Source organism: Lithobates pipiens, unplaced genomic scaffold (genome assembly GCF_037356315.1).
Source record: "Lithobates pipiens isolate NorthernLeopardFrog02 unplaced genomic scaffold, aLitPip1_a1.2 Scaffold_19, whole genome shotgun sequence".
Taxonomy (NCBI): Eukaryota; Metazoa; Chordata; class Amphibia; order Anura; family Ranidae; genus Lithobates; species Lithobates pipiens.
Window position 1 is genome coordinate 273,406,464 of NW_027507764.1, and position 12,775 is coordinate 273,419,238.

General features: G+C 42.1%; 1 protein-coding gene across 4 annotated transcripts in view; it reads left to right on the plus strand.

Annotated features, from left to right (window-relative positions):
* ICE1 (interactor of little elongation complex ELL subunit 1) overlaps positions 1–12,775 on the plus strand; it is a 464,643-nt gene that overhangs the window by 3,852 nt on the left and 448,016 nt on the right. For 2 of the 4 annotated variants that reach the window (XM_077491941.1, XM_077491944.1), the window contains exon 2: positions 7,976–8,093. In XM_077491941.1, the coding sequence (XP_077348067.1) occupies positions 8,007–8,093 (87 nt within the window). In that variant the 5' untranslated portion in view covers positions 7,976–8,006. Of the gene's footprint in view, positions 1–7,316; positions 7,508–7,941; positions 8,094–12,775 lie in introns of all 4 variants that reach the window. The other 2 variants (XM_077491943.1, XM_077491942.1) reach the window with 2 other exon arrangements.

Here is a 12,775-nt window from a genome sequence, read left to right on the forward strand (position 1 = left end):
ACGGGAAGGCCGAGGCGGTGGCTTGTTCCTTGTTTACGGTTGTGGGGTCAGCCGTTGAACCTGTACTGGCATCCACACTGGTGTTGCACACACTGACTGAGTGGGCAAAAGTTTTCCACCGCAAATTGGGAGAGCAACAGGCCTCCCCTGTCTGTGTGGAACTAGCCCAAGGCCTTAAGTATTTTGTGACACGGCCCTGGATACTCTCCCTCTGTTATCCAGGGCTTCAGTGTCAGCTGTGGTGCTGAGGTGCCTGATTTAGCTAAAATGCTGGTCTGCTTACCAGGCATCCAAGAAAGCCCTGACGGATCTGCCCTTCCTTGGCGACCGGCTCTTTGGAGCCTCGTTGGATGACATTATTAAAAATGCCACGGGTGGTAAGAGAACACTACTCCTACAGGCCAGGAAGGCTAAGGAGCCACACCGTAGGCAAGGGCCCTCTTTTTTCACTCACAAGCGGCTTTTTTTTTGTCCACCCAGTGCTTCAACTAAACATCCCCAGCCCGACAGGACGCCCACGAACAGTCAAAGGAATCCCTGGAACTGCAAGCCTAACAAGCCTGCGAACAAAAGTGTTACCGCATGAAAGTTTGCCTCCACCCACATCTCGGGTGGGGGGTCGCCTTCGGGAGTTTGCACCCCGGTGGACTGGTGGACCTCCCGGTTATCCGACCAATGGGTCTGCGACCTGATTTCCACAGGCTACAAGATAGTTTCTCTCTTGGGCGCCAAACAGATTCTTCCCCTCCAGCATACCCATATCCCCGGTTCGCCGGGAGGCCCTTTTAGGGGCAGTGAGGGACTTTCTGAGTCAGGGGGTGATTGTACCAGTTCCGGAATCGGAACGCTTCCAGGGATGCTACTCAAATCGGTTTGTGGTTCCCAAGAAGGAAGAGGTATGTCCGATCTTGGACTTAAAAGCCCTCAACCACTTTGTCAAAGTGCAGAGGTTCAGAATGGAATCAGTTCGCTCAGTAGTCACTGCACTCCATCAAGGGGACTCCCTGTCATCCTTGGACATCCAGGATGCGTACCTGCACATACCCATATGCCTTTGGCATCAAAAATTTCTGCGTTTGGCAGTCGGAGAAGCCCACTACCAATTTGTGGCTCTTCCTTTTGGCCTGGCATCAGCCCCCCGAGTCTTTACCAAGGTACTGGCTCCAGTATTGGCGTTGCTGAGGCAGCGTGGGATCGCGGTCGTGGGTTACCAGGACGATCTCCTCCTGAGAGCATCTTCAAGATGAGGATGTGGCGATCACCATGCAGACCCTGCAAGAATTTGGGTGGCTGTTGAACCTAAAGAAGTCTGTGGTTGTACCGACTCAGCGTCTGGAGTACCTGGGTTTACTATTGGACTCAAGGGAAGCAAGGGTTTTTCTCCCCTCAGACAAATTACTGACTCAGATCTGCGGTCAATCTACTGTTGAACCGCAAGTGGCTGTCGCTCCGCTTTTGCATGCGGGTACTGGGGCTCATGATGGCCTCCTTCGAGGCAGTACCTTTATGCCCAGTTTCACACCAGAGTCCTGCAGAAGGAGATATTGACGAAATGGGACAAATCTCTGTTGTCCCTGGATCGGCAGATCCAGGTGAGCCAGCCAGTCAGGGACTTCCTCTGAAATGGATGGTGATCACTACGGATGCTGGGGTGGAGTGATGGAGATTCAGTCAGCTCAGGGCCTCTGGTCGACGGAGGAATCCAAGTTGGAGTCCAAATATCATTGTTAGAGGTCGACCAATATATCGGCCGATATTTATTTGGCGTTTTTTAATTAATTGGCATCAGCTGATAAAAAGGCCGATATAGCTTCAATGCGACTTGCAAATGACTTCTGTAATAGAAGTAAATGCAAGTTGCCTGAGTCTTCATAGAAGCGACTTGTTTCCTCTCTGGGCAGGCCAAGAAAAGAGCAAAGAGATACAATGTTTACACTTATGAATGAACTAAGCTCTGTGTGTAGGAGTTCTCAGTTTAACCAAATCTTTAACTAAATCTTTTCTGACACTTGTTGCATAGAAGTAAAAATCCTGTATTTTCTGTTAGAAAATGACTTAGAAAAAAAAAAAAAAAAAAAAAAAAATATATATATATATATATATATATATATATATATATATATATATATATATATATATATATATATATATATATATATATATATAAATATTTTTTTTTTTGCAGAGACTCTAGGGAATAAAATAGCGGTTGTTGCAATATTTTATGTCACATGGCATTTGCGCCGAGGTCTTTCAAACCAAATTTTTTGGAAAAAAGACAGTAATGATAAAAAAAAAAAAGTGAACTGATTGGAGGTTTGTTTTGTTTAATGTAAGAAATTTGCTGTATCACTTATTAATTAAGGCTGCTTTCACACTGGAGCGGGCAGGCGTTGACGGTAAAACACTGCTATTCTTAGCGGCACTTTACCGTTACTGTAGCGGCACTATTCGGCTGCTAGCGGGGCACTTGTAACCCAACTAGCGGCCGGGGAAGAGGTCAAATATGCCCGTGAAGCGCCGCTGCCAAATCACATTGCATGGGCAATGGTGGAGGAGCTGTATACACCACTCCAAAGGTGTTGCTTGCAGGACTTTTTTTAACATCCTGCCAGCGCATCACCTCAGTGTGAAAGCACTCAGGCTTTCACACAGACTGCAGGGGAGCCAGTTTGCAGGCACTTTACAGGTGCTATTTTTAGCCCAAGTGTCTGAAAAATACCCCAGTGTGAAAGGTGTCTGTTAGATTTTATGAAATGAAGGGAGGGGGGGGGGGAGGGGGAATAAAAAAAATCGGCCCAAAAAAAATCGGCATTATATATCGGCCGCCACGATTTCTAAATATCGGCATCGGCCAGAGAAAAACCCCATATGAGTCAACCTCTAATCATTGTGATTTAACAAGTGGACATGGAAACCTCACCACAAATGTGATTCTTGTGAAAGAGAATTCACCAAAGAAGACTACCTCTGTGAATGGGAGGAGGCTTACCAGATCAAATTTACTTGGAGAGGCATATACCACCCAAGTCGCACAGGCTTGTTATGCTCAATAAACCCAATAGGTGCAGCTGGTCCTGGAACCGCAGTGGCCAGCATCAGAGGTCAGAACATCAGTGGGATATGGAAAAATGGACCCTAATCGGAGGCTGAGTACCACGTGACATACATTATGCAATAAAGGAGGAAGGAAAGGATTGCATAGCGCAATACCATCTTTTTAAAAGTAGTATTTTTATTGCGGTATAAAAATATACACTCGCATTTCATAGATCGCAAATTAGCTTCTCATATATAAGTACAGGTACAAAAGCGGTGTGTAGGGAGGTTCACCCGATGCATTTCGACTAACCAGTCGTCATCTGGGGTGTTGACACCCCCCCACATTAACATTGCTTAAATAGATGAAAAGAAATTATGACTCCATGTTGAAGCTGACGCCGGAAACGAGCTCCACATGACAGCACTTCCTGTTTCTACTCGAAAATTGCCCAAAATAGTTAAACTGACAACTAATGAAGATAAGTGAAACTTGCATATTTAAATTACATGGGCCATATCCGCTATGACCCATAACATGATGGTCATTGCCACAAACAATCACAGGCCGTGGGCATTCACAGCTAAAAAACCGACATTCAAGCCTCGTTTTGAAAACGAGGCTTGGTGACAATAACTTTCGTTTACCAACCACTCAGCAAAAGGCATATGGTTGCAACACCAACAACCAAGCCTTGCTGTGGAAAGACGAACTGACGTCAACGCTGCAACCCACATGCCACCTGCCGACCAATCCGTGAGCGCCATATGGTTACAGTGATGACAACTTCACTATGGGGAAACGGAAGGAATTGCATTATCTATATCATATCTGGGCCATCACCAGGAAAAACATAAAACTTAATCGTAAACATTAGTTTTCATCAAACCTCAGAAGAGGCAATCTATGAGAGCAGCAATACCTATTAGTCATAAATATGCCAAAATTACGGTGCCGGCTCAAAAATGGTGCCATCACTAACAATCTTCTCAAATATTTATATACTTAAACCAGAGTGTATGAGCATAATTTAATTAAACACACAACATTAAATTACGTAACACTATGCAACGAGGTTATAAACCGAGATCTGCACAGTGTTATAGTAAAGCACTAATGTATCAATAAAATTAAGAAAATTGGAAGTATAAAAAAAAGATAGGTAATACAATAAAATGAAGTGAAAATATTCATGAAGAACTATAAATTGTTAGAAATCTCTATGGAAATGATCAAATCGTTCCTAATAGTATGAATCCCTCTAATCTAATCTATGATTTTATTATGCTCTATTTATAGAGGAGTTAATATCCCACTCCACATTCATCCCTTGTGGGTAGTGGATCTGCAGCTTGTATATACAGAAAGTTTCCAATCTGGATACACCTCTTGTATTGGCTCTGCCCCTCCACGGGGAAATATCTGTCTATGATCAAAAATTGCATCCCTGTTGGATCATGGGCATGATGTTCCCAGTAATGACGAGGTACTGTATGCTTAATACTCCCAAGTTTTTAATTTTTGTTAATGTGCTTGGTCACTCTCCCTGTAAATGTCCGTATTGTGCGTCCGACATATTGCTTGCTGCATGGACAATTCAGTACGTAAAAACCGCATTGGTTGTAGCACATGTACAAAATAGTTTGGTGTATACCCGTTTTGGTCACCGCGGATCTAAATTTCTTTTTACTAGTTTTGTCTCCACAGGTGTTAAAATGACAAACAGACCATTTTTTATAGGGATAATGCCCTAGCCAATTATTGAAAAAAAGTCAGTTTAATCGGGGATTGATAATAGTTGGTGCAATCTTAAGTAAAGGCACCCCTCGATAGATGACTTTAGGTATCATAGACCCAAGTATCCTATCATTCTTCAAAATCCCCCGATGTTGTTCAAAAATATCCCTGATTTGTTTGTGTTGGGTCGAAAAGGTTGTAAGGAAAAAATATTTCAAATTATCATTGTTTATAACCTCGTTGCATAGTGTTAAGTAATTTTTAGTGTTATGTGTTTATAATTTAAATTTATGCTCATACACGCTGGTTTAAAGTGGTTGTAAACCCTTACAAACCACTTTGACCTACAGGTAAGCCTAGATTAAGGCTTACTTGTAGGTCCAAGAAATATCTCCTAAACCTATACGGTTTAGGAGATATTTACCCGAAGACAGCCACCACTATCTACGGCGCATGCGCCGTAGACAGCAGCGCACAGGCACACTGGGCAAGCCGCAGATCACGGCGATATGCCGCGAGTGTCGGCTCCTGTGCGCAGGCGCGGGAGTGACGTCATCGCGGCTCCGGCGAAACACAGCACTGGAGCAGCGAGACCCACCAAGATAATGGACGCTCGGAACTACAGGGGACAGCGGTGACATCACTGGCTCCTGTGTCAGGTAAGTGACACATAATGGACTACTATGCGATGCATAGTAGTCCATTATGCTTTACCTTTGCAGGGAATCAAAGAGGAAGTAAACCTATCAGGGTTTACTTCCTCTTTAAGTATATAAATATTTGATAGGATTGTTAGCGATGGCCCTGTTTTTGAGCTGACGCCGTAACTTTGGCATATTTATGACTAATGGGTATTGCTGCTTCCATATATTGCCTCTTTTTGAGGTTCGATGAAAACGAATGTTTACGATTACGTTTAACGTTTTTCCTGGTGATGGCCCAGATATGATATTGATAAGGCAATTCCTTCCGTTTCTCCATAATGAAGTTGTTGTCGCTGTAACCATATGGCGCTCGCGGATTGGTCGGCAGGTGGCATGTGGGTTGCAGCGTTGACATCAGTTTGTCCTTCCACAGCAAGGCTTGGTTGTTGGTGTTGCAACCATATGACCTTTGCTGAGTGGTTGGTAAACTGAAGTTATGGTCACCAAGCCTCTTTATAAAAACGAGGCTTGAATGCCAGCTCTCTAGCTGTGAATGCCCGCGGCCTGTGATTGTTTGTTTGTGGCTATGACCGCCATGTTATGGGTCATAGCGGATATGGCCCATGTAATTTTAATATGCATGTTTCACTTATAGCCTTCCTAGTTGGCAGTTTAACTATTTTGCGCAATTTACGTTTGAGTTGACACAGGAAGTGACGTCATGTGGAGCTTGTTTCTGGCATCAGGTTCGACATGGGGTCACCATATCTATTTAAGCAATGTTAATGTGGGGGGGGGGTCTACACCCCAGATGACGTGTGGTTAGTCAAAATGCGTCAGGTGAACCTCCCTACACACATCGCTTTTGTACCTGTACTTATTTATGAGAAGCTAATTTGCAATCTATGAAATGTGAGTGTATATTTTTATACTACAATAAATACTACTGTTAAAAAGATGGTATCATCCTTTCCTTCCTCCTTTATTGCTTAACGTATGTCACGTGGTACTCTGCCTCTGATTCTACATGAAATATTGGGGTCCATTTTTCCAAATCCCACTGATGTTCTGACTAGGGCTAAAACAACTAATCGATTACTGTTTTCATAATTGATTAATCGGCCAGTAACATAATGGGGTTAAAACCTAAAACGAGCCCTTTATAGTACAAAAAGAGCAAATTGCTACTGTAAATATTACTTTCACTATTCTATAGTAAAAAAATGAACCCCTTACAGTAGTTATCTGCTTTTTTCTACTATAAAGGGCTAATTTTAGTTTTTTTTAACCCCATTATGTTACTAAACGTCTTCGACCTGGTTCACATCTATGTGTTTATTGGTGCTTTTTGCAGAAATGTACTACAGTTCATTTACATGGTTTCCTATGGGACATGTTCACATCTGAAAGGGTCAGGGACTTTTAAATGCAAAATGGTGCTTTATTGGTTCAATATAATTCAATTGAGAAGCTGCAGAAAAACATGCAATGCGTTTTTGCAGCAATTTGTGTTTTTGAATCTGCCCCAAAAAAATGCAGATACGCAAATTGCAGTAAAATCACATGCGCAAAAATCAAAACGTACAGCAAAAAGCCCTGCAGAAACAGATCAAAAGCAAACTGCATAGGTGTGTACCGAGCCTTATGCTGGCCACATGGATCCATTTTCATATGAGAATATTCAGACGAAAAATCTTTGTACATTAGCTGAATGAAAGAATTCTGTTTGAAATTTTCACTTGTTTTTAACATTCTGTTTTTAAAATGAATGTTATTTTTGAACGAAAACCACATATATTGCCTGAAAATTCCTTTTGACTAAGACATTTTCTATTATTTCCAAATTATCCCGTCACTGTGGTTGAAAATGAACTCACTTTTTTTTTTTTCTAAAGGTTATTAATCGATTAATCAAAACAATAATCGGCCAACTAATCGATTATGAAAATAATCGTTGCAGCCCTAGTTCTGACCTCCTGATGCCGGCCGCTGCGGTTCCAGGACCAGCTGCACCTATTGGGTTTATTGAGCATAACAAGCCTGTGCGACTTGGGTGGTATATGCCCCTCCAAGTCAATTTGATCTGGTAAGCCTCCTCCCATTCACAGTGGTGGTCTTCTTTGGTGAATTTTCTTTCTCAAGAATCACATTTGTGGTGAGATTTCCAAGTCCTCTTGTTGAATCACAATGGTATTTGTACTTTTCTGAGGACTGTCTATTTTATACACAGAGTTTACACAGAGTACACCGGTTTACATGTAGTTAGTCTCATAATTGTTCATACTATAAGTGTTTTTGTATTGTAATATATATTTTTCACTTGTTTGTATGAGTAGTGCTGCACTTATTTATACCTACATTACTGCTTTTTGTCTACAGCTGTGCTGGCTGCTATTTTGTATATATTTTTTTCCAATTTTTCACTGAAAGAAGCTATGTGAACTAAATCAGTATGTACATTTGAAGAAAAAGTGCACTGCTTGCTTTGATATACAGCATTTTTTTTTTTTCTATTTTTAGGTTTAAATACGATTTTTTTTTTTTTTTTTCCAAGTTGACCAAGCCCCTTTATCAGTTCATGCACCATGATGCCTGGGGAGAATCCCTCAAAGGTTGCAGGAATTGCGTCAGAAGCAGCAGGATCTTGTCAGAACTGTACATCCTTACAGCAGGTATTAAAAAAATTAAACTGTATAAATGCAACCTACTTTATAGGTCAGTTACCTAAATTGGAATGCATATTGAGTCTAAATGAACTCTTAAATCTTAAGTTCCAGCAGTTGATTAGCAAATAGAAGTAACAAAATTGGTTTGTATATTCACAGCTTTAAGCTGGATATACACTATATACAATTTTCTGCAGATTTTATTTTTATTTTTTATTTCGTCAGATTTACTAAAACCATATAATATGAGGTCTAACCATAAGGGTTTACATATGTATGCAATCAGACAGGACTTTGCACTACATGGTTTTGGTAAATCTAAAGGAAATCAGACAACAAAAGTTGTATAGTGTGTATGGAGTCTTGGTTTAAAGTAAGATGTAGAATAAACAAAATATATCTCTTACCATTAAAACTGTTTGGTTTTTTTCTCTATGTCTAAGGCTCCATTTCCACTATTGCGACTTGTCATGCGACTTGGGACACCAAGTTGCATGGCAAGTCACAGGCCACTGATTTCAATGGCAGCTGTTCCAATCTATGCAACTTAAAGCTGCATCGACTTTGAAAAGGTGCCTGCACTTGAATGCGACTGATCCAGAGAGTATAATAAAGTTGCATCAAAATTGCACTCTAAATCGTGTGACTTTGAAGTCACAATAGTGGAAACCTAAATGTGTGCTTTTTTTTTTTTATTTTTTTTTTATTTCTTTCATATTCAATCTTCATTTTAATCATTGCTAATATATGTACATCCATCACTGACTCCATTGTATTGTACTTGTTTTTACACTTCAGTGCTTATCCTGGGACTTATTTATTGAGCTAGACCAAGAATACAAAGATGGAATCTGAAACTCCTAACTTACATTGTCCTAGGACAGTGACTTGTTAGTGAAGTTGGAGGATGAGTTTGACAACTTGGAAGCTAGTATATTTTGTATATTGCAAAAAAAAAATGAAATCAGAATATTTGTAAAAAAAAAAAAAAAGTACAACTTTTCTTTTAGGGGACAGAATTTCCACACACCTATACGTTTTACTGGTTTTGTTCTCCCTGGATAGAGATGATGCAGGCTCATTGCTTCATTGTCAGTTGAAGAGACTGGATACAGATAGGACTAGAATTGCGGAACAGGAAAGGAGAATAGCTTAAAGTGGTTGTAAAGGCACACGTTTTTGTAACTTGAAGCATTCTTTGCATTGAACGGAGGGGACGGGGCCAAACCACAGCTCCATGTATGAATGGACACACAGAGCCACGGCTCAGGAGCATGCCTGCTTGGGTACTTCCACAGCAAGCTGCTTTCTGTAGGGGCACCCAACAGGAGGGAGGAGCCTGGAGCACTGGCGTGGAACTCCAGAAGTGGAGGATCTGGGCTGCTCTATGCAAAACCACTGCACAGAGAAGATAAGTATAACATGTTTGTTATTTAACCACTAGGCGTCCACGCTATAGCCGAAAGATGGCTACAGCATGGTGCTCAATTGCCTGGAAGGCATTGTCCTGATTTCCCCCCCCCCCCCCTGCACGCCACCGCGGGCGCACATCGGGGAAGTTCTGTGTTGGCCATGTTCCTTGGATGCAGCCAATCGCAGATCGTGCTAAATGGCCAATCACAGTGGCCATTTAGCACTCGATTGGAGCTTCCAATGAGGGATTTTAAGTGTAAACGTATGAGATCATCTCTCATTGCCGGCTCTCCCTTCTCACACAGAGACCGCGTGTGAGGAGAGAGCTTCTGTGCTGCAAGTGAGTTAAAACAGTATTAAAAAAAAAAGTGAATACGTTGCCCACAGTACCTGTCAGTGTCCCGTGCCATCTGCTGTCAGTATCAGGTGTCATTAGTGCCACGTATTAGTGCCATTTGTCATTAGTGTCACATGTCATCAGTGCCTCCTGTCATCAACGTCTAGAAGATTTTCAGATGAGGAGGCATACAATATTCTTGCAGCCGACAAGAGCAACGGGGAGCTCTCCACTTCGGATTCCTCCTCATATTCAGATTCTGAGTCTGACCTTGACTAAGAGCCTGTCCTAAGCAGTGGAACACTGACCGCCTCAGAGGAGAATGAGTGTCTGTCCTCCAGATGAAGGTGTTCTGGTGGAGGTAGTGCCTTCCACCAGCACCGTAGTACCTTGACAAAGGCCACGTACCAGTGGGGTGTCACCTCAGTCCCAAAGGGTTAGATCCCATGCCAACCTTCCCTATTCCCTTCAGAACCCCTTGTGGCTTCCTCCTAATTCATGAGAAGCTATCATTCCCCCTTTCACTGCCCAGCCAGGAGTCCAGGTGGACACAGAAAATTTTTTCCTTGATTTTATTTATTTTTTTTAATATTTTTCCCATTAAATTTTTACCAAGGACATGCTAGCATCAATTGTGGCCCAGTGTATCCTATATGCACAATTCATAGCAAGTAACTCAACATCCTTTTATGCCCATCCCTACGAGTGGAGAGCCCTAACAGTGGAGGGGTTTAAAAAAAATGTAGGCCTTGCATTCTGCATGGGACTAACCAAAAAAAAAATTTATTACGTTCATATTGGTCAACCCTTCCCATCCACCACATGCCCATCTTTTCCTCATTAATGCCCAGAACCAGATATCTCATGATTATGAGATTCCTACACTATAATGACAATACCCAGTGCCCTCCCCGAAATGACCACAATTTTGACAAGCTTTATAAATTCGACCACTACTAAATTATTTTTCTGAAATCTTCCCCCAGTTGTTTACCCCAGACCAACACATGTGTGGATGAGCCCCTTATCAATTTTTCTGGCAGACTGGGCATAAAACTATTTACATCAAAAGGGCCCACTGTGGTGTGAAGCTGTATAAATTGTGCAACCGAGCCACAGGGTATGCATATGCCTTCATGGTATACGAAAGGAAGAACATCCAGCTGCACCCCCTAAATTGCCCAGACTACATTGGATCAAGCGGGAAAGTTGTTTGGGAACTCGTAAATAGAGGTCGACCGATATATCGGCCGATATTTGCCGTTTTTTAATTAATCGGCATCGGCCGATTGAGCTGATAAAAAGGCCGATTTAGAACAGGGACTTGGAAATGACTTCTGTAATAGAAGTCAGTGTAAGTTGCCTGAGTCGTCATAGAAACGTCTTTCCTCCTCTCTGGGCAGGCTGCCAAGAAAAGAACAGAAAGATACAATGTTTACACTTGAATGAATGAAATCATCTCAGTGTGTAGAGTTCTCAGTTTAACCATTTAAAGGCTAAATCTTTTCTGACACTTGTTGCTTACAAGTAAAAGTCCTGTATTTTCTGCCAGAAAATCACTTAGACCCCCCAAAAAGTATATATATTTTTTTTAGCAGAGATCCTAGGGAATAAAATAGCGGTTGTTGCAACATTTTATGTCACACGGCATTTGCGCAGACGTCTTTCAAATGCATTTTTTTGGGGGGGAAAAAAATACACTTAATGATTTAAAAAAAAAAACTAAAACAGTAAAGTTAGTCCATTTTTTTTTTTTCGTCCAAAAGTTTTGAGTACTTGTTTTTATTTTATAGGCTGCTTGCACACTGGAGCGGGCAGGCGTTGATGGTAAAATGTTGCTAGTTTTAGCAGTGCTTTACCATCATTTTAGCAGTGCTATTCGGCTGCTAGTGGGGCGCATATAATCCTAGCTAGCGGCCGAGGAAGAGGTTAAATGCGCCCGTGAAGCACCGCTGCCAAATCGCATTGCATGCGCTTGGGCAGTGGTGCCCATTAATATCAATGGGCAGGAGTGGTGGAGAAGCGGTATACACCACTCCAAACGTGCTGCTTGCATCGCCTCAGTGTGAAAGCACTCTGTCTTTCACACAGACTGCAGGGGAGCCGTTTTGTAGGCACTTTAAAGGCGCTATTTTTAGCCCAAAAGCGCCTAAAAAAACGCCCCAGTGGGAAAGGTGTCTGTTAGGTTTTATGAGATGAAGGGGGATAAAAAAATAAAATAAATATAAAATAAAAAAATCGGCCTAACATATCGGCCATCGGCCGCCATGATTTCTAAATATCGGCATCGGCCAGAGAAAAACCCATATTGGTCGACCTCTACTCATAAACCCACTCCTGGAGAAAGGCTACAATTTGTACGTAGATAACTTTTATACAAGTTTGCCCCAGTTCTGCAACCTTCACAAAAAGAACACTCCAGCACGTGGCACCGTAAGGATGAACCGGAAGGGCTTTCCTCAAAGCTTCGTCAACAAGAAGCGAAGAAGAGGGGAGATGGTGAGTTTATGGAATGAGGACATTCTGGCAGGGAAGTGGAGGGACAGAAGGGATGTCTATGTGCTTTCTTCGATCCACAACAATACATTTGTTGAGATCACCAGGAGGAATGGCCCAATCCAAAAACCAACCTGTATCCACGAATACAATATGTTCATGTTTAATTTGGCTATATACAACAGCTAAGTTATCTATCGCAACTCCACTGAAGGCCCCAAATCCTTCCTTGGCTACCAGGAGGAAATCACCACTGCCCTTATATTCCCGAACGGCCCACCAGAAAACATTTGATCCGATGTGATTAGCTGTTGCCGTATGAAGGTTTGCCCCCGCCCAACTCTTGGGTGGGGAGTCACTTTCGGGAGTTTGGGGCTCGGTGGATGGACTCCCTACTTTCCGACAAGTGGGTCTGCAAACTGGTTTCATCAGTATACAAAAT